The 22736-nt window shown below is 45.9% G+C and overlaps 1 protein-coding gene across 1 annotated transcript; it reads left to right on the top strand.

The window, feature by feature from the left end:
- Positions 1–16735: 16735 nt before the first annotated feature.
- MEX3B (mex-3 RNA binding family member B) lies at positions 16736–22208 on the top strand. Its single transcript, XM_082448741.1, has 2 exons — positions 16736–18373; positions 19206–22208. The coding sequence occupies exons 1-2, from the start codon at positions 18094–18096 to the stop codon at positions 20651–20653; spliced, it is 1728 nt and encodes a 575-aa protein (XP_082304867.1). The 5' UTR covers positions 16736–18093; the 3' UTR covers positions 20654–22208.
- Positions 22209–22736: the final 528 nt, after the last annotated feature.

The following is a 22736-nucleotide window of genomic DNA, read 5'->3' on the forward strand; positions in this document are numbered from 1 at the left end:
TTTTACAGGCTTTGCCAGACCCCACTCCATGTAGATCATTCCCTGAGGTGTTAATTACCTGCTGGGGCTCCCTTCCTAGAACACCTGTGACACCAGCCTGCACAATAGACACAGATGCTGAAGCAGTTTGTCACAACGATAACAGAAACATAAAAGGATATAAGGCCACCAAGGTGGGCTGCTTAAAGCACTGCCAGTTGTGTGTGTGTGTGTGTGTTTGTGTGTGTGAAGATTTACTCCAAAAGCTGAGGGTTTTAAAATAAATATGACCCTATTCAACCTATCTGAGGTTTTCATCTTTTTTTATTTTGAAGAGAATTTTAAAAGTGCTGACCCTTATCGACAACATTGGAATAGGACAGTAGAGCTGATAAAAGTATTGTATCAATGCTGAAGTTGGTAACTGTAGCATGGGTTTGTAAGAAAATACCCTTATTCTTAGAAAAATGTATGATGAAGTATTTAGGGGTAAAGGGCCATGATGTACACCCTAGTTTTGTGTATATCTATATCCATCTCTATCTGTACCTATATTTATATTGAGAGGGAAAGACAATGATAAAGCAGATGGGATAAATGTTACCAATACGTGAATCTGGGTAAAGAATATATGAATGTTCTTTGCACTATTCTTGTTTGTGCAACTTTTCTGTAAGTTTGAAATTACATCCAAATGAAAAGTTTAAAAAAAGTGCCGACCTTGGGAAAAATCAACACTCCAGAGAAGAAGGTGTGATGAATGCTTTTCTTTGAAATACAGGGAGCAGGGGCTGGTGAGGTTGAATGAGTTCCTTCAGACTGACTTGTCATGGCTGGTTTTCCTTCCCGATTTCTATGCCTTGAATCTGTTTCAAGTTCAGCTGGCCCAGTTCTGTGAAAGGCAGTTGGGTTTCCTTGCAGATGTGACGCTGGGAGAACAGTGACGTCTGTGCCTTGGAGGAGCCGCCCGACACGTGCTGGGGCAGACGCGCAGGTGGTGTCGGGCCTGCAGCCACAGATGCGGCTCCCCTCGGAACAGAGGGGCTGCAGTCGGAGAGCCCCCGCCTCCGCATCGCAGGGCCGTGGGACAGTAGCGTCTGTGTGGCTGCAGACTTGCTCACTGTGAGTGGGGACAACTAGGGCTATCTGTGACCCTCACATCTGCTGACTTCATTCACCAAGGCGACCCTGTGTCCCTCCAGTTGTAGACCTTCTCACCCTTCAATACATCAGCTGCCATGAGAATCCCTCCACAAACATTTTCTGAGCATCTACTTCCTTGTTGCCGGGGACCGCATGATGTGATTACGTGTAGCATTTTTAAAAATTCTTGTGCTAACTCCACGAGCATCGTGCAATGAATATCCCCCCCGGCCCCATTTTCCAGAAGTGGAGACTGAGACACAGAGGTTAAGCAGTTTCTGAGGTAACACGGTTAGAAGAAAGTGGTGTAGAGATTTCCCCAACCAACCTACAGCCTCGCAGGAGGGTAAGAGGATCCACGAAGAACATTAATATCAGGCTGAAGGAAAGGGGTGTCCAAGACAGACCCTAACTCTTGGCTGGGAGATGAAAAGGGAGAGGAATCGCTTTTGATTCTGGGGTCGGTGTGGGAAGCTTCATCGGGGAGGTGGCCTTTGTATAGCGCCTAAGAGGATGATGAAAAATTACATAAGGAAAATAATTTTAAAGAGAAGGGGATTCAAGGCAGAGTTATGGAGGGCTGCGTTGGTGGAAAAACTACGCGGGGGCTGAGAGGATAACAGCTGGCCTTGAATGAACGCTTTCTACATGCTGGGGCACTGTGGGATCTACTTTAGATCCATCAACTCACTTAAAGCAACAGTTCTCCGAAGTGAGTTAGGACCACCCTCATTTCATAAATGAGAATGGAAGGCATCACGGCATCGCCCAGAGTTATACACATCTAGTGTGGCAGCAAACCTGCAAGCTTAAAAAGTGCTTCATGATAATAGCAAAATGTTCATGATAATGATGAGGAGGAAAGGAGAGGGAGGAGGAGGGGGAGGAGAAGGAGAAGGAGTAGTAGTAGTACAGTAAGTCCCCTACATATGAACCTTCAAGTTGCGAACTTTCAAAGATTCGAACATGTGTTCCATCAACGTCAGGCGTGAGTGACATTGCAGCTCGCCCTCCGTCTCCTATTGCTGATGATCCTTCAGCTCTCCCATCTCCCACCTCCTCTCCCTCCTCCAGTCAGTAACTCTTCTTGCCTGTTCACTCGATGCCAACCCCTGGATGCCAGCTGTTGTATTGTACTACTGTACTTCTCAGGGTACTGTACTGAAGGGTCAAAACGTTTTCTTTATTATTTGTGTGTGTTTGTTTTTAATGTATTATTTGTGTGAAATTATTATAAACCTATTACAGTATAGTACTATACAGCCAGTTGTGTTAGTTGGGTACCTAGGCTAACTTTGTTGGACTTACAAACAAATTGGACTTGCAAATGCGCTCTTGGAGTGGAGCTTGTTCGTATGTAGGGGACTTACTGTAGTAGTAATAGGAGGAGTCATAGTAGTAGTTGTAACAGTAGCAATAGCAGTATTAGTAGTAGCGGTAGCTGGAACAGTAGCAGTAGCAGCAGTAGTAATACAGTAATAATAACAGTAGCAGTAGTGATAATAGTAGTAGTAGCAATAATAGTAGCAGTGGTAGTAACAGTGGTTGGTGGTGGTGGGTTGGGTGTTAAGTCCTGGAGCACTTCAGAAGCTGCACTAGGAGTTTGGTTTCTATCCCACTTGCCTTGATCAAGCTGGTGATCGCTCCCTGCTTGGGGGCATATGAGAGGTTTCTTAAAAAGTTGCAGGCTCGTAGGATAAAAGATGCTTTGGAGACAAGATAGTCTCCCCTCCCCAGCCATTTCCTTATTCTTTTCTCAGCTCTGATTCTGGTGTTGGATGCTTTCCCAAATCCTGCAAAAATATAAAAAACAAAACAAACCCCTCCGCAAAACCCCTCTAAAACAAACTTATATTTGCTGTGCAGTCTGTAGGTAACTTAGAGGAAAGGCCTGGCGGGCGGATACCACAGGCAGGATGGAGAAGATGGAGAAGACCCAGCGTTCCCAGGGGCGGGGGCAGCTCATTCGCAGTAGCCAAGTCAGTCCTCCGGAGACTGTTTGGCAGGAGAGGACACAGTAGTGAAGGGCAGAAAACCCATCCCAGGTTGTGCCAGTTCCCGTGGGCACCCCCCAACCTGGGGCACCTGCACCAAACCTGAGAAAGGTACAGGAAAACGTGTGTGTGTGTTGTGTCTTGTGTGTGTACTAAAATACAACTTCTCAAATAAGGTTTTCCCCTGCAAGGAATAAAAATTTTAAAAAGCTTGACTGTTCAGTCCAGGGCAGGGGAGGAGGAGAGGGTAAGACCAGCTGCTTTTGCCTCTTAGGGAATGTTTGCCTAAGTGACCCTTAGGTATGGTAAAGATATAATCATTCCTTTCCCAAGGTAAAGTTCACGGGGATTTATTTCCTCCTTACGAGAAAACATGAACACTGTTAGTGAAAAGATGTAAGATCAATGGGCGATCAGAAATCCAAATTGCCAATGTTAAAGGCACAAGCAGATTTTCCTTCTAGGATTCTCCTCCTCGACACAAAGCTATTTAAAAATAATAAGCTTCTAGGTCTTCTCTGCCTAAATCCACATGGGGAATATTAACAGTTTCATTACACCGGCCATGGATGTACGGAACTGGGAAGTTTGTGAAAATATGTAAGGCCTCTGGCTTTAAGAGAAAAACAGATTTACATTCCTTCCCGCCTCAGCAGGAAACCTTAAATCAAAGGCAACCAACAAATCAACACATGCTTATCTGTCAGCACACTTGTCCCAGTTTGTAATTATCCATTTATTTGTGTGTGATCAATGCTAGTCCCCTCATTAGGTTGTAAACTCCCTGAGAGCATTCGTCTTGATTAGCCTTGAACCCCAGGGCCCAGGCAGTGCCTGGCACACAGGGAACTCTCTAAATATTTGTGTAAAGAAGGAAGGAAAAGAGGGAAGGAAAAGAGGGAAGAAGGGAGGGGGAGAAAGAAAAAAAAGGAAGGAAAAGAAGCAGCTAGTGAGAAATGTTACAAGTGGAAAGATTCTTTACAACCATTCTGTCCCCCAGCATACAGGTTTACTTGTCATCTTTTCCTACATAGAAAATGGAGATAATAATAGTACTTATCTCAATTGCTATTTTATAACTCAAATTGTTGTTTTAAATATTTTAAGTTATTTTATGTCAGACAAGAGAGGCCACTGCCCTGGGCCCCATGCTTTTGCTGTCCTCTGGCTATGCCCCTCACCCCCAGAGTATGAAGTCACAATGGGACTTCCCTGCCCAGAGGCCCCAGTACACTCCCGGTGTGGACCTCTCCTGATGGCCCACCCAGGTCTTGCACTGAAGTGTGTGCACCTCTAGGCCCAAGGTGCATCCAAGGGAGTAACTGTCTGCAGGGAACAAGGTGTGGACGGAGCTGGGAAGTCCACACACTTGTGCTTGAGGCCCCCTTGTGATGTGGGATGGAGTCTGAAACCGATGGGGGTGGGAAGAAGAGGAGTGGGAGTCACAGGGTCGTGGCCAAGGCTACCCTTCCCTGTGTGACCAAGGTCCAGGACAGAACCCCAAGGAGGCTGAGAATTCTAAAGTCTAACCTGGTCTCCCAGGCCATTTTGAAGGTCTGTTTGTCTAGGTAGGAGGTTAGAACACATTTTATTCAACAGCTGATAGCTTGATTTATAACTTTGAAATATTTAGATATATGGCATGAGAGCAAATGTTTAGGACACACATACATACATGAATGTGTGTGTGTGTATAATCCTAAAATTCAGCTGGTATCACAGTATAATGATTAAGAGGGAGAAGTGTTTATACAAGTCCTTTGCCTGTTTTTCAACTGGATTATTGTTTTTTGCCTTGTTTTGTTTCTTTGCTATTGAGTTGTAGTCTTTCCTTATATATTTTGGATATTAATCTCTTATCAGATATATGGTTTGCAAATATTTTCTCCCATTCTGTAGGTTGCCCTTTCATTCTATTGATGGTTTCCTTTGCTGTGCAGACATCTTACTTATGCTCTTGATGACTGTGCTGTTCATGTCATATCCATGATTTCATTGCCAAGACCAGATTAAAAAATGGGCAAATGACTTTAATAGACATTTCTCCAAAGAAGACATACAAGATGTTTAACATCACTAATCATCAGGGAAATGCAAATCAAAACCACAATAAAATATTACCTCATACCTGTTAGGATGGCTATTTTATTTTATTTTATTTTTTTAATATCTTTATTGGAGTATAATTGCTTTACAACATTATGTTAGTTTCTGCTGTACAACAAAGTGAATCAACTATATGTATACATATATCCCCATATCCCCTCCCTCTTGAGCCTCCCTCCCACCCTCCCTATGCCACCCCTCTAGATTGTCACAAAGCATCAAGCTGATCTTCCTGTGCTATGTAGCAGCTTCCCACTAGGATGGCTATTTTAAAACAAAACAAAGTGTTGGCAAGTATGTGGAGAAATTGGAACCCTTGTATACTCTTGGTGGAAAGGTAAAGAAATAGAACTACCATATGATTCAGCAATCCCACCTCTGGGTACAAACCCCGAAGAATTGAAATCATACTTTCAAAGAGACATCTGTACTCCCACGTTCATTGCAGAATTATTCACTAATAGCTATGATATGGAAACAACCCAAATGTCCATAGACAGATGAATGAATTTTAAAAATGTGGTATATACATACAATGAAATATTATTCAGCCTTAAAAAAAGGAAATCCTGTTAATGTGGATGAACTTGGAGGACATTATGCTAAGTGAAATAAGCCAGTCACAGAGGGGCAAACACTGCATGATTCCACTTGTATGAGGTATTTAAAGTAGTCAAACTCTAGAAGCAGAGAGTAGAATGCTGATTACCATGGATGGGGTGAGGGTTAATGGGGACTTGCTGTTCGATGGGTATAAAGTTTCAGTTATGCAAAATGAATAAGTTCTAGATTTCTGCTGTCCACATAGCCTATAGTTAACAATATCGTAATATGCACTTAAAAATTTGAGAAACTAGATCTCAGGTTGGTGTTCTTACCACACACACACAAAAGGGACACAAGAGAATTTTGGAGGTGATGGATACATCTATTACTTTTACTGTGGTGGTGGTTTCACGTTCGTGGGTGTGCGGTGTGTCCAAACGCATCAACTTGTAAATGTTGAATATGTGCAGTTTTTTGGTATGTTGATTATACCTCCACAAAGCTGTTGAAAGAAAAAGAGAGTAAGGGAAAACTCTGGCTTTGGACAGCCCGGGTCTGCCTGTCACACGCCACCTAAGGCTCAGTGCTCTTCAGGGCAAAAATGGAAAGCATGATGGTCTCTATTTCACTGGATTATTGAGGTTATTAGAGCAGCTGGCATGATGCTGGTGTATACTAAGTGCTCCAGAAAATGTTGTAAAGAACAATTGATCCTGCTTTTGTCACTTTATACAGGAAAACATGTTCTTGTCTCATTTATTTCCAGGTCAGAGATTAAGTCCTCTATGTGATAAGGAGAAGCCAAATTCCCCTTTTTACAAACTCTCCTCGCACCACGGTCCCCTCCTACATGGCACTTGTCACAGATGCAATTTTACGGAGTCGTGGGCCCTGCCCTGTGATTTCATGAATGCCACCTTCCCTTCTAGACTGCACGCAGAGCCGGGGCAGGGCCCACGTCTCTCCCTGGTTCACCATTTTATTCCCATATCCCAGCCCGGTGCCCACAGGATGGGCACTCCAAGTATTTGCTGAAAGGATGGTGTCTCTACCAAAGCTTTACACACTCTTGGGTCTATTTCTGAGTTTCCTGTTTCAATGCATTGATACCATACTGTTCTGTCTGTTAGTTCAGTGGAATAAAATGTGCTAATATCTGGTATTGTGAAGGCTACTCCTTATTCTGTTGGGTCTTCTGTGTTCTTTCAGACGTACTTCTGAAAGACTTCCCCTCAAAAGCAAGTGTTTTAATTGGAATTATATAAAATTCTAATTATAAATGAATTTTTAAAGAATTAGCTTAATTAGAACATCTTCTCATCCATAGTTTCCATCTCTAGTCATCATTCACCCATACCTTTGTGATTTTATTGCTATATATATATATGTATATATACATAGTACAGCAAATTGATTCAGTTACATATATATATATATATATATATATATATATGCTTTTTCAAATTCTTCCCCATTATAGGTTATTACAAGATATTGACTATAATTCCCTGTGCTACACAGTAGGTCCTTGTTATTTATCTATTTTATATACAGTAGTGTGTATCTGTTAATCTCAAATTCCTAATTTATCCCTCCCCCCTCTTTCCCCTTTGGTAACCATAAGTTTGTTTTCTATGCCTGTGAGTCTATTTCTGTTTTGCAAATGAGTTCATTTGTAACATTTTTTTAGATTCCACGTATAAGTGTTATCATATAATATTTGTCTTTCTCTGTCTGACTTACTTCACTTAGTATGATAATCTCTAGGCCCAACCATGTTGCTGCAAATGTCATTACTTCATTCTTTTTAATGGCTGAGTAACATTCCATTGTGTATATGTACCACATCTTCTTTATCCATTCATCTGTCGATGGGCATTTAGATTGCTTCCATGTCTTGGCTATTGTAAATAGTGAACAGTTGCATTATATATTTTTACAATATCTGAGAACAAACTCTAATATTATTTATCTAATATTTTTGTTCAAATTGACTTCCTTCTAAGTGTACATACCGACTTTAGCTTCTTCCTTGCCTTGATATCAGTGAATTCTAAGGTTTGGTAAACTAAGATCTTATAGTACAATTAAAATAAATATATAATAATTAAAACAAAGTAGACTCATCTGTGTACCTCCCAATGTCACTGCTGGTACCTCACATTTCGGGAAGCCCTGCTGTACATTATTTTGTCCCACAGTACAGTTTCTTAGTTTCTTTATATAAGCCTTTCCCTAAATAATTTCCACCATTAGGGTCATGCTCAGAAAGCCCTTTTCCAACTTCAAAATTATAGAAACAGTGATTTCCTTTCAGTTCTTTTATGATTTCATTTTTCAAACTTAACTCCTCAACCCACCTGGAATTTATCCCATTGTATGCTGTGAGGTTAAAAAAAAAAAAATCAACCCAATGTAGTGCTTCTAAAAAGCCACCTATCTCAGCATCATTTTTGGAATAATCTTTTCCCCCACTCATTTGCATTTCTACCCTTGTCATTATAGTAAATACTTTTCAACTTGGGTTTGTTTCTAAATGTTTACGTCCATTGGAATTATCTAGCTCTCATCTGATGCCATTATATGCTGTTTTAATTTTTTACAGCTGCATAACATAGTTAAACACAGGAGAATGCAAGTGCTGCTCATTTTTTTTATTTTCAGTTTTTCTTATCAGCTATGCGAGCATCAACGTGTGCCTCTGCAAGCATCACTCCTCACGCCTAACATCAGCCCAGGCAGGCAGGTGCTATCACCACTTCCTTTGTACAGATGAGGAAACTGAGCACGGGAAGAGGAGACATGCTTTCAAGGTCACAAAACTAGCAGGGCTGGAAGCTCTCAAACCCAGGCAGTCTAGTTCCAGAGACCATGACCTTGACCTTTACAAGGTAAAATCCAACCTGAGAATCAATCTCTTTTCAAGAAGGAATATATTCTCCTCATATCTGTTATTACCAACTTGTTGGTATTTGCTTTATTTGGTTGTTTAATGCTTTTGTATGCTTTATTGTGTTTTGTTTTTTATTTCCTATTTATAATGCTTCCAGCTAGAGACTACATTTCTTTTTTTCCCCTGAGATGTGGAATTTACTTTATGACCTCTATTTTAATTCTTTGGTTAGGTTCACTAGTGATTGTGCTTACTCAAAAGCACTCTTTCACTTGATTTCTTTGGTTGTCAGCGTTAGTGAATCTTCTTTATATGGCAGCATATACATTTTACTACAGTGATAATGGTAGAATTTTAATAAATAAAATTTCAGAAGATTTGTTTTATTAACGTAACATAATGGATTCTATTATTAGCTAAATTGTCAACAGCCCTGTTGACATAATTTTTATTGTTTGAACTGAAATGTACGGGAAAAAATGCTTTTATCATGAGGATAAACTAGATGATAGTTCAGAGTTCTTTGTCAGAATATCACAGCTGTATTTCATTAATTAGCATCTCGACTTTGGGGCTGATGTTTAACGTACACACACAAATTCTCTAGGTTACAGAAGTATTCCTTACTTTTAAAAAAAGTTATGAGAGCAGAGACAATGGGCTCATATAAAGTACTGATACAGACTTAAGAGCTTTTACTACTTTTTTCATTCTGTACTCTATCACTTTTATAAGAGGTCTGACGAGAAAACCCTCATGTAGACTATGTCTACGTCCCACTGGCAAGAAAGACTATCCCACATTTGTTACCTGCCTATGTAAGGACTAATATTCCTATTTTACTGATGAGAAAACTGAAGCTCAGAGACTAGGTGACTAGTTGAATGTCAACAGACCAACTGAAAAAAACTCGAAATTTCACCACTGATTAAATTTACCTGTCTGCCCAGCCAGTGCATGAACCCTCTGTAGGTGTCTCCTGGTCCTCAGGTGTTTGTAAGCATTGCCTGGAAGTGGTCCACCCCACCCATCTGCCACTTAAGCAAGTTCTTATCCTCTGCCAGTACACCTTCCAGTAGCTTCTATCCTTGTTCACCCCACATAGTTTCACAGAACCCGCCGCCCACTGAGTAGTTCTTTAAATATCAGAAAACCGTCCATTCCCTGCCTTGTCCCTTCCCACTTTTGATTTTTTAAAATCTCTGTTTACTGAGCACTTATGATTGTGAGACACTTTATCTTTTATTTTATTATTTTAATCTGTTTGTCATTCTCAACTCTGAGGGATAAATATTGTTAGCCTGAAGCTCCTCTTGTCCAAAGAGTCATTATTCCTTCAATTATTTCTCTTACATCAAGATTTTGAGGCTTTTCATTATCCTGGTTTGTCTTTTTCTGGACACACTTCTGTTTGAGAAGTTCGGCTGGAGTTTGGATTCTGGAGTGGCTGGATTCCAATCCTAGTTCCAACTCTTCTAGAAATGTGACCTTGAGAAAGTCAATTTCTATAATAGAATCGACAGTACATACCTTATGGGTGTGCTGTGAGAATTGATGACAAAGTATCCAGCTGTTTAGCATTGTGCCTGACTTGTATCATATGCCAATACGGAGCACTCATTTTGTTTATTTATGGTATGGAAGTCCCTCTAAGAAGGTATAGCACCACTGTGATGTCTGGAACCTTCACTGCCGGTGCATCACCTGTCTCTCCCGAGCAGGGTTGTATAGCTCCTTGAGACAGTGCCTTCACTAAAGAGGCACTATTTAGTTCAGGGAAGAGAGGCTGGGGAGGAAAGGTGAGTGGCACTGCCTTTAGATCTTCCCCACCACTCCCCCTTCCTTATTCTTTACTACCCAGACTTGGGGAGCAATCGTAGAGTTCCTTTTAGGTTTGATACCAGTAGTTTTGACTGTAAGACCACTGCGAAGGTGACCCAGAAAACATTGAAGGGGCTTACTAGGGGCCATACCAGATTTCCTAAAATAAGAGAACAGAGCACCTCACATTGGAAGTCAGGACCCTGGGTTGGGCAATTGACATTGGGTCAGATTATATATTTCTGGCCCTCAGTTTGCTCACTGTCTAATGAAGGTTTTGGACCACACACTAACACCTGAGATCTTAACATTCTTTTGTCAGTTTCATAGATAGGGGTTCAACCTAAGACTCTGGGGAAAAAAGGGGATTCAACTGCAAAAACAAGTTTGAATTCCACTGATTTATTTCATCTCTGCTCAGAAAGAAGAATTACTTCTTTCTGGAGATTGGTGAGCTTCCAGGCTCTTTGAATTCCAGTATATCAGAGATTTTTAAATTACTTTCTCTTATTCTTATTCCTTTCTGATATTGTAGGATGGTTATTACTGATTATTAACTAAATGATGTTTAAGTTTTAGAAATCAAGCTACTTTTAAAAGCCCATTAATAAAATTTATGAAACTTTCCCCTTTCACAATTCCAAAAGCTTTAATAAAAATAAATGAATAAATGTGTGCTAGGATTAGCTTAGGTTTTTTTTTTCTTTTGCTTCTGTTTACAGCAGGGATGAGGTGCTTTCTATTTTATTAAGACTTTTAGCACTATTCAATTTTTAAATTAAGCATGCATTACTTTAAAAAATTAATTTAATAAAGATGAACTTGAAACATACAGAAAAATAAAATGAAAATAAAATTGTGACCCGCTACTTAAAGAACATTCATTGTCAAACTTTGATGTATTTCTTTCTAGACTATTCATTTGCTTTTTTTTTTTTTTAACATCTTTATTGGAGTATAATTGCTTTACAATGGTGTGTTAGTTTCTGCTTTATAACAAAGTGAATCAGTTATATATATACATATATCCTCATATCTCTTCCCTCTTGCATCTCCCTCCCTCCCACCCTCCCTATCCCACCCCTCTAGGTGGTCACAAAGCATGGAGCTGATCTCCCTGTGCTATGCGGCTGCTTCCCACTAGCTATCTATTTTACATTTGGTAGTGTATATATGTCCATGCCACTCTCTCACTTTGTCCCAGCTTACCCTTCCCCCTCCCCGTATCCTCAAGTCCATTCTCTAGTAGGTCTGTGTCTTTATTCCGGTCTTGCCCCTAGGTTCTTCATGACCATTTTTTTTGTTTGTTTTTTAGATTACATATATATGTGTTAGCATATGGTGTTTGTTTTTCTCTTTCTGACTTACTTCACTCTGTATGACAGACTCTAGGTCCATCTACCTCACTACAAATAACTCAATTTCGTTTCTTTCTATGGCTGAGTAATATTCCATTGTATATATGTGCCACATCTTCTTTATCCATTCATCTGTTGATGGACACTTAGGTTGCTTCCATGTCCTGGCTATTGTAAATAGAGCTGCAATGAACATTTTGGTACATGACTCTTTTTGAATTATGGTTTTCTCAGGGTATATGCCCAGTAGTGGGATTGCTGGGTTGTATAGTAGTTCTATTTTTAGATTTTTAAGGAACCTCCATACTGTTCTCCATAGTGGCTGTATCAATTTACATTCCCACCAACAGTGTAAGAGGGTTCCCTTTTCTCCACACCCTCTCCAGCATTTATTGTTTGTAGAATTTTTGATGATGGCCATTCTGACCGGTGTGAGATGATATCTCATTGTAGTTTTGATTTGCATTTCTCTAATGATTAATGATGTTGAGCATTCTTTCATGTGTTTGCTGGCAACCTGCATATCTTCTTTGGAGAAATGTCTATTTAGGTCTTCTGCCCATTTTTGGATTGGGTTGTTTGTTTTTTTGATATTGAGTTGCATGAGCTGCTTGTAAATTTTGGAGATTAATCCTTTGTCAGTTGCTTCATTTGCAAATATTTTCTCCCATTCTGAGGGTTGTCTTTTTGTCTTGTTTATGGATTTCTTTGTTGTGCAAAAGCTTTTAAGTTTCATTAGGTCCAATTTGTTTATTTTTGTTTTTATTTCCATTTCTCTAGGAGATGGGTCAAAAAGGATCTTGCTGTGATTTATGTCATAGAGTGCTCTGCCTATGTTTTCTTCTAAGAGTTTGATAGTGTCTGGTCTTACATTTAGGTCTTTAATCCATTTTGAGTTTATTTTTGTGTATGGTGTTAGGAAGTGTTCTAATTTCATTCTTTTACATGTAGCTGTCCAGTTTTCCCAGCACCACTTATTGAAAAGACTGTCTTTTCTCCATTGTATATTCTTGCCTCCTTTGTCATAGGTTAGGTGACCGTAGGTGTGTGGCTTTATCTCTGGGCTTTCTATCCTGTTCCATTGATCTATATTTCTGTTTTTGTTTTTGTTTTGTTTTTCAGCCAGTACCATACTGTCTTGATTACTGTAGCTTTGTAGTATAGTCTGAGGTCAGGGAGCCTGATTCCTCCAGCTCCATTTTTCTTTCTCAAGATTGCTTTGGGTATTCGGGGTCTTTTGTGTTTCCATACATCATTTGCTTTTTCTAATGCTTATTGAGTGTTTAGTAACACAGACACACACACACACACACACACACACACACACACACACTCCTTATCGCCTTTTCTGTGTTCGTTCAACATAAGGAGAACATTTCCCATATTATTAAAATATTCTTAAAATATGTGTGTTCCATGTATTATATGTCACATACACGTTAATGATATAAAAACCACAGAACATCAGAAAAACAAAATGCTTTCAAGTCCCCTCACACATGTGATCATTACAGAAGCAGGGCTGGAAGTATTTCCTCTCTGAGGAACCATGGCTCAGAGATGGGAAGGAACTTAGGGTTGATTAAGATCACAGGCTCAAGTACCATTTACTAGCTTCAAGACCTTAGGTTCAATAGTGGATCTAATATTTGAAGATTACATCATTTTAAGGGTACTCCTTAAGGAAAAGAATAAATGTGCCTCTCCTTGGGCAAGTGACTTAACCTATTTTCATGTGTAAAATGGAGATAATAAAAGTATTGACCTCAGTAGTTAAGAGGATTAAATAAGATACTGCATTATAAAGCATTTGGTAAAACTGCCAGGCACATAATAAGTGCTTAATAAGTATTACTTGTGGTTATTATTATTCAAAATCATGTAGTTGTGGCTGAAGTAATCTGAGCTGTTTCCCAGAGACTGTTATTCATCCACATATTTAAGAAAGTTACACCTCGAGCCTTCTCAATCTGGCTCACTCATTCATTTAATAAACATTAATTGAGTTCCTACGAGATATCATATGCTATGCTAGGCATTAGTCTCAATTAATGTCATCCTTTGAAAGTACAACTCAAATATCCACATCTCTGGGAAGGCTTCCTGGGACCCTAGGCAGATTTACTACCCTCTGGGCACTTACCCCTGCTGGGAACTGGATTTGGACAAGACTGCCTTCAAGGGAAAGGCTTCCTCTGTCTTTTTCATTTCTGTAGCTTCAGCACTTTCCTCTGTGCCTTTAAAGAAGTATGTAGGTGCTCGATAATGTTGAATGAGTTGATTGAAAGTGTGCTTGTTTTCCCACGAGGATTTTAGTTTCTTTTGCCAGCTATTTAGTTTGCAAGAGGAAGCAAGCTGTGTGCAAAATAGTTTGGAGCCTCTGGAAACAAGAACAAGGTGGTCTTTTGCTAATCTTGGTTTGTTTTTACCTTTTCTTATTTTATGACAACTGAACTTCTCTATTATCTTACCAGATCACATTCTGCAAGCTTCTCTCTTGTGCTAATAAAAAAAATAATATGGCTACATCGGGGACGTCCTTAGGGAACATGTCCTCTATCAGGAAAAGTAGTTAAGCTCTGGGGTCCTAAAGGCGCCTGGGAAAGTCTAACCAGAAACTTTGGGGTTGGGTGTATTATCCATTTAAAAACAGAACTGGACTTTGCAAGTTTTATGATGTCTTGGCTTATTCAAGCCATTAACTGTGAATTAAAATTTCCAGATCGTTCCTTTTATAATAGCGTTCAAGTGTCAGAAAATAACCCTGATCAGTCATTACTGGATACAAGTAGATAAGAAGTGGCAGTGGGGAAAGCACCCACTTACCAATACATCTGCTTAGGACTTTGCAACATACAATGAGTCACCTTTTACTATCATTATCCATTTGCTAAACCACCCTCCACCCCGGAAGCAGATGGAAAGCGGGACACTACCTTCTTTTTGCAGGCAAAAAACACTGGGACAGAGCTGGACTGGGAACCGGATCCGTCAGCCATCCCAGCTCCTGCCACCACAGTCATCCCCCTCCTACCCTCAGGAGGGGCTTTGATTTTGTGGGTGTCTTCAGAAAACCATGCTGACCTTTGTATAGGTTTAACTGAAGCATTCTGGCCCTTGGAGGGTGACCTGGGCTACATGGAAGGTCGTGGGCACCTCGCGATTGGCAGCTTTCCATGAATTCCTGTGGTCAGAGTTTTAGCTTATCCTTCATGCGAGGGGGGTGGGGTGAGATGGGTGATTTCATTGAACATTTGCACTTACAGGCAGGTAGAGCTCCTGTCTTCCTGATCTAGTAGGGAAGAGAGATATGAAACATGTCACTTCCACAAAGTGTATTCACCTTCCTGGGAATGACCCAGGGACTCGGAAGCATCCAGTTCTCCAAACCAATTTCTGAATTGACCATCTGAAAGCTTAACACTGCAGGTAGGAGGGGGAGGACGTATGGCAGGCCTGGTCCCTAGCACAGGCAACCTTGGGGAGGAGGGCCCCCATTTACCTGGGTACAGGCCTCATCAGCTGTGGAAGCTGAAGAACAACTTTACCTTCATCATGTTTGTGATTTGAAAAAAGAAACCTCAGTTGGCGCAATCCAGAGTCTATGAAGTCCCTAGAAACAGAGTTGAGAGGCCAAAGCTAGCCTGTTGTGTCGGCAAGATACAAATGCCAAGGACTCAGGAGGGCTTTTCCTGTCTGTCTCGGTGTTTACAGGCCCTTAGTGAGGGACTCCAGGCTGGGCCTCCTCTGTGGCCCTCCCCAGCCAGGACCCTTTATTCCCAGCCCTCCATCTCGGCAGGAATCCTCAAGGGCACTCCCTCCTCATTCTCAAATTGGTAGGACTTGAGTCCATAAACCAGGTTAAAAAAATACAGGAATTCTCTACTGGAGGTCTAGGCGGTGGCTCCCTCAGAAGAATCAGCACGCCCACCACCCCAATCCCTGCCCCCTCACCAAGCTTTCCCTTTGAAGCAAAACACACACCAGGAAGCTGATGTAAACATCCTGAGGAAATAACCACTGTAAGTGGCTTCTAAGTCTCATTTCCCTAAGGAAATAATCAGCACCTCTTTGCCAAGACAGCTCCAGGTGAGCAAGGAAGGAAAAACACCTTCGTTTTCTCAAAAGGCGTTTGCCTGACTGCCTGCAAAGCGCGCTCCCACCTATTGTCACATTTTATTCCCAGAACCCACGAGGTGGGGAGGGCTGGAATGGTTTCCCATATTTTATGGATGAGAAACCAAGGCCCGGGGCGCTCCCTCCCTCTTCCCTGGGTCACGCAGGGAGCACTTGGGGGTGCCGCTGTCTTCGAGTCCCGAGATCGCCCCGCGGCACCACGAGGATTCCCGAGCAAGCCTGTCTGCGGTTGCGGCCACATGGCCTCATTGTCCTCAGCAGGAGTGCGGCTGCACCAACGTTGGCCGACTCCGCGAACCGCGGCCCCGGCCGCTCTGCGGAACGGCCCCGGCCAGGCGCAGGGGGCCCGGCGAGCCAGGCGGCGCCCGGAACAAGGGAGGGAAGCGCGCGCCGGGACCCGGGGGCATCCGCCCGGGTCGGCGGCGGAGGGGGACTCGGGCGGAGAGGGATCGAGTGGCGGGCCCGGCGGGCAGCGTGCCCCGTTCCGGCCCGCCCCTCAAAGCCTCCTTTCTTCTCCCTAGCGCTCGGAGGCGGCCCCCAGGAGATCCGGGAGGGGGCGCAGCTCGCCGTCCCTGCCGGCCGGTCCCGTCGCACCCTCCCTCCGACGCCACCCCCACCCCGAGAAACGCACAAAGAGCGGCCGGGAGGCGAGCGCACACCTCCCGTTTGGGCGGGACTGCGGGAGGGGCCGGCGCGCTCCGCCGCGCCCTCCTTAAAGGGCCCGCCCGCTCCTCGCGCGCACTGCGCAGGCCCGACCGTGGGGCGGGGAGGGACCTGAGAGCAGCGGGCGCGCAGGCCCGCACCGCCCGCTGGAGGTATGGCCGGCGTCCCAGCGGTGCAGGCGCGGCGCTCGTGCTCGTATCAGCGCCCGCGGGGTCTCAGCTGGCGCGCGTGGCATGTGCAGGACCCCAGCGCGGTGCGTTCCGGAGGTCGCCGGAGGCGGGGCCGGACAGGTCCGCGCTGCAACCGGTTTCTGGCTTTCTGATCCGCAGTTTCAGGGCCAGTTGGGCGAAGTGTTGCCCAAGGGGACAGAATTGCGGGCGCGCGCGCGCACGAGCGGCGATGCGGCCGGGCGTTTGCCTTTGTGTCTCCTGCGCTCCCGTGCAGGTGGGCAGCCCGCGCCGGGGGCCACTTTGCCAGTGCGCACCAGGACCTCGAGACATGCCTTTCGGGTCCGAGGGCTCGGACCGCCTTTTGGGCAGACAATAGACGCTTCTTCCAGTGGCATCTTTGGTTCTAGGGGTGGTTTATTTGGGGGACACTAACGGGACTTTCTAAGGACCAGTCTCTTAGAGCCGGGCCCCTGGCATCAGAGTTGGGCGCGTTTCCTTTTCTTAATCTGGAGAGGGAGGAGACCTGGAGACAGTGACCGTCCTCGGTTGATAGGTGCAGGCAAGTGTCCCGAGCCTGCCGGTCCCGCATTAGACAACAAAGAGAGGCGTTAGCGGCGGCGGGGGAGGGGCGCGGCCGGGAGGAGGACGGGGCGGGCTGCGGCGAGCGCGGCGGTGGGGGGGCGCTCGCTCTCCGCTCGCTCAGCCTGCGGCCTCCGCCCGCCCCCGGCCCGGCGCGCGCCAATCGCCTCCCCCAGCGATAGTGTCAGTAGCATTGTAGAGTCAGCTCCCGCCGGTGACGTTGCGCCTCCCTCGTCCCCCTCTGGAGCCGTCTGGCTGCAGAGGCTCAGTCAAGAGGCGGGGAGGAGAGGAGGAAAAAGCGCTGAGTGAGGGCTGGCGGGCGGGCGGGCGGGAGGGAGTGGAGGAGCCGGGGAGGGGCTCCTTAAAGAAACGCTGCTGTCGCTCGCCTGCTCGCTTCTCGCTCGGCATTGTGGCCAGCCAGCCGGGCACTTGGGGGGCACGCGCGGCCGCCGCTCGAGCTCTGCCCCCACCCCACCCGCCAGCAGATCTGGGGTGGGGACCCAGGCGGGGGCTCCCGCAGCCACTGCCCGGCGCGGACCGCGAGGAGCGACCCACTCTTCCCGGCGCCGAGAAAGGAGCAACGGAGCCCTCTGCAGCCGGCCGGCCTCTCCTCCCCTGACCACTCGCTTCCCGGCTGCCTTTGTGGCCGCAGTTTCTCGCCGCCGAGCAGAGGGCCGGCGGGGCGCGGTGCGCACGGCCGAGCGATGCCCAGCTCGCTGTTTGCAGACCTGGAGCGCAACGGCAGCGGCGGCGGCGGGGGAGGCGGCGGAGGGGGAGGCGGCGGCGGCGGCAGCGGCGGGGGAGAGACCCTGGATGACCAAAGAGCCCTGCAGCTCGCGCTCGACCAGCTCTCCCTGCTGGGGCTGGACAGTGACGAGGGCGCGTCTCTGTACGACAGCGAGCCGAGGAAGAAGAGCGTGAACATGACCGAGTGCGTGCCGGTGCCCAGTTCCGAGCATGTCGCCGAGATCGTGGGGCGGCAAGGTGGGTCCGGCAGGGATGGGCAGCTGGAGGTGAGAGGGTTTCGGGCCACCGCCCCGCGGGGAAGGCGGGAGAGGAATCGAGATCCGCGGCGCCGGGGAGCCTTGGGGAGGGAGGAAGAGCCGCGCGAAGGGCCGGCGCCCCAGACAAAGAAAGTGCAGGCAGGCTGTCTCCCAGAGCCGCGCCGCGGCCACGGCAGGATGCACTTTCTCCTGCGAAAATCACTGCCTTCTCCCCTAGCGCCCCCCACCCAGCCCAACCCGGGAAATAGAATTTAAATATAAGATGCTTGGGGGAGGGGGCCTTTGATCGGTCCTTTGGGAGGGGGGAGGAGGAGGAGTAAGCATCGGATGGGAGGAGGATTCTGGATTTCTGCAAAGCGGAATGGAGCCCAGAGGAGGAACAATGGGTCCCGGGACTGCCCCCCATTCCCACCAGTCCCCCCCGCGCTGGAGGATCTCGGCCTTCGGTCGCCTTCCCCGAATCCCCTTGCCGCGTCTTCAGGGCGGACGGCGGCGCGTCCCGCTGGATCCCAGCGGCATCTCCCCAGCTGACTTTTTCTGGGATTCTCGGGTTTGGCTCGGGACGACTGCAGTCACTGGGGGAGGGCTGGGCAGCCAACGGACTGTTCCTCGAGCGCCTCGCGGGTGGAACCCGCTTCCCAGCCCGTGGAGCGGCCCGGGGTCTGTGAGGGAGCCGCCCCCTTTCCGCCCATCGCGCGTTCTGCCTTCCCGCTGCCCCGTACGCGGGCAGTCCCAGGTCTCCGCGGTTACCCCGGGGTAATGGGCGTGTCTGTCTCTCTCTCCCACTCCCTCCCCTGCACTCTGGCTCCCAGGTTGTAAAATCAAAGCGCTGCGGGCGAAGACCAACACTTATATCAAGACCCCGGTTCGTGGGGAGGAGCCTGTCTTTGTTGTGACGGGCAGGAAGGAGGATGTGGCCATGGCTCGGAGGGAGATCATCTCTGCCGCCGAGCACTTCTCCATGATCCGCGCCTCGCGGAATAAGAACACGGCGCTCAACGGCGCAGTGCCCGGGCCGCCTAACCTGCCGGGGCAGACCACCATCCAGGTGCGGGTGCCCTACCGCGTGGTGGGGCTCGTGGTGGGGCCCAAGGGCGCCACGATCAAGCGCATCCAGCAGCAGACGCACACGTACATCGTGACGCCCAGCCGCGACAAGGAGCCGGTGTTCGAGGTGACCGGCATGCCTGAGAACGTGGACCGAGCTCGCGAGGAGATCGAGGCGCACATCGCCCTGCGCACTGGCGGCATCATTGAGCTCACAGATGAGAACGACTTCCACGCCAATGGCACGGATGTGGGCTTTGATCTGCATCATGGGTCCGGCGGGTCCGGCCCAGGCAGCCTCTGGAGCAAGCCCACCCCCAGCATCACGCCCACTCCGGGCCGCAAGCCCTTCTCTAGCTATCGCAACGACAGCTCCAGCTCGCTTGGCAGCGCCTCCACAGACTCTTACTTCGGCGGGGGGACCAGCGGCAGTGCAGCTGCCACCCCACGCCTGGCGGACTATAGTCCCCCCAGCCCCGCGCTCAGCTTTGCTCACAACGGAAACAACAACAATGGCAATGGATACACCTACACGGCGGGGGAAGCTTCTGTGCCTTCCCCTGACGGCTGTCCTGAGCTACAGCCCACCTTCGACCCGGCTCCCGCCCCACCGCCTGGGGCTCCACTTCTCTGGGCCCAGTTTGAGAGGTCTCCGGGAGGCGGACCTGCAGCTCCCGTGTCCTCTTCCTGCTCTTCCTCTGCATCTTCGTCTGCTTCGTCTTCCTCTGTGGTCTTTCCCGGGGGCGGCGCCAGCGCGCCCTCCAACGCCAACCTGGGGCTGCTGGTGCACCGCCGGCTGCACCCGGGCACCAGCTGCCCCCGTTTGTCCCCGCCCTTGCACATGGCTCCGGGGGCGGGCGAGCACCACCTGGCTCGCCGGGTGCGCAGCGACCCGGGCGGAGGGGGCCTGGCCTACGCCACCTATGCCAACGGCCTGGGGGCGCAGCTGCCAGGCCTGCAGCCGTCGGACACATCCGGCTCCTCGTCCTCGTCCAGCTCCTCCTCCAGCTCTTCATCCTCCTCCTCTGGGTTAAGGCGTAAGGGCAGCCGTGACTGCTCCGTGTGCTTTGAGAGCGAAGTAATCGCCGCCCTGGTGCCCTGCGGCCACAACCTCTTTTGCATGGAGTGCGCCAACCGCATCTGTGAGAAGAGTGAGCCTGAATGCCCGGTCTGCCACACCGCGGTCACTCAGGCCATCCGCATCTTTTCTTGAAGGCGGTGGCGCGCACCACGCGGGGGATGGAGAACCCGCTTTCCTCCATCCTCACTCCCCAGCGCCTCTTTGCCTCCTTGGTGCCCCACCTTCTCCTCCCCGCCTCCCTGCTCACACTCTGAGATCCGAAGAGGAGCTTGGAAAGCTGTAGTATCCGCTCATTTTTTAAATTTAAATTTTTAAACAAAGGAACTTGCCAGGATATCTGCATCAAGAGTACTGTAGCCTGGGAAACCTCCGAACCACCTTAAATGCATGCTCTATAAATAATAGGAACGGCGACATTCTAGTAATGATAGTTTTTACACTGTACTTAATAGGAAGCTTCCAAAAGAAGAAAACCCCACAAGTTTTCCATTTTCTTAAAGTAGGAAAAAATGAACAATAATTATTATGATGAAGATGATAATAATAGTGCTATGGGATGTGTGGACTGTTTTAGTGTGTTCCCCTTTGTGGCTGGGTTCCTACGATGCTTATTATAGAACACAGTGGATCCTTTTTGAATGTTCGTGGAAGGGCCAGGAGTTCCTGTGAAACCAGGATACTGCAGCTTTATTAAAGTTAAAGAAACTGTAACATATCTCTTATATATTAAAAAACGTTTAAAAGTTTTAAAGAGAAATTGCATTAATACAGATTGAAGTATTTTATTCTTTTTTGACTTGAAAAATTATATTTCATATTGCAAAGATGTTTACAAGTATTTTAATTTAAGTTCAGTGAACTTTTTTGTAGCTGGGTTAAATCTTTTTATTTTAGTATGGCCTTATGGCAAAGAACACTGTATTATTTTAATAATCACACAATTGTGACGGAATTACAAACCATAAAATGTGTAATGTTTTGAACAGTATTCTGTTGGGATGGAGATTTTATAGGTTCAGACAAATCTTCTAGATCTGCTTCACCCAGCATATTTTCTATTCAGTGATATAAAGCATATTTTATTCTATATTATTACAAAAAAACGGAAATGTATAAACATGTCAAAAGGAACTGTTGATGCTTTCTAACATTTGTATAAATAGAATTCAGTGCAAGTTACAAAAATTCTGTTGCACCACTATAGTTTTAGTATTTCTATTTTAATACATTTGTTTACCACTTGTTTATGTATATGTAGGTGATGTTACTTGAGCTTAAATGTACTTTACTGAGCAAAGTTTAAAAAAACAAAGTATATTTTATTTTATGATAAAGGGCCTTTAACCTCATGGTCAAATACTAATATTATATTTGCTGAGACAAGATTTGAAATTGTATCAAGAGTTTTATTTTTCTGACATTTAAAGTTCTACATAATAAAGGTAAAACTTAAGTAATGGTGCTACTTCATTTTTTAAGTATTTCTATATAAATAAAATATTGAAGAAAATCTATCTTGTGTGGTAACTTGATTTTTTTTTTTTTTTTAAGCTTCTTGGAGTCTACCTTTATAAGGAATCACTCTTAAGTGACAAATTGAAAGATACAACTTCCAGGCGTATTATGTCAGTATTTTATCAATAGAGTGGACTTTCAAAAGAGGCCAAGGTTGTGTTTGGTTGGATGGTTAGGCAGTGGGTAACAGTATTTTTTTTTGTTAATTGCAAGTTATCTACCGAATCAGAGCTTCCTTATTAGACATTGTGGGCATGGTGCCTAGGATCTGTGATTCTTTTAGGGTCCCAGGAAAAGGTTTAATTTCTCTTAAAATTAGAAGAAAATAAAGCAAAGGAAATGAAAATGTTCAAAGACAATGTCTTAATTTTCAGGCCCACAAAAACCTATTCAATTTTGCCTAACAACACATTAAGAAAACAAGGTATCAAAGTACTGAAAGTTATATCAAAAATAAATTTGAATAATATTATTATGGAGGAAGGAACAAAAGTGCCTAGGGCCTAGGAAAGTCATAATCCCACCCAGCAAGGGCCCTCAAGAGTATAGGGAGCCTGAGGGCTGTGCTTGCTGTGGTGAGTTTCCACTGAAGGTCACTTCCTTGGGGGAAGCCCAGAGATGCCAGTTTCTGCTTGTAGAGGACCGGGCTAGATTTGAGCACTGGTCTTAGTAGGCTTCTGCTCGTCAGGCAGGCTAACTG

This window comes from Balaenoptera physalus (genome assembly GCF_965194825.1).
Source record: "Balaenoptera physalus genome assembly, chromosome: 2".
NCBI lineage: Eukaryota > Metazoa > Chordata > Mammalia > Artiodactyla > Balaenopteridae > Balaenoptera > Balaenoptera physalus.

Excerpts from the sequence above, each read along its gene's own strand:
- MEX3B (XM_082448741.1), top strand. The coding sequence starts at position 18,094 with ATGCCCAGCTCGCTGTTTGCAGACCTGGAGCGCAACGGCAGCGGCGGC. Across the intron at positions 18,374-19,205 it reads CGAGATCGTGGGGCGGCAAG|GTTGTAAAATCAAAGCGCTG; the intron begins GTGGGTCCGGCA and ends TCTGGCTCCCAG.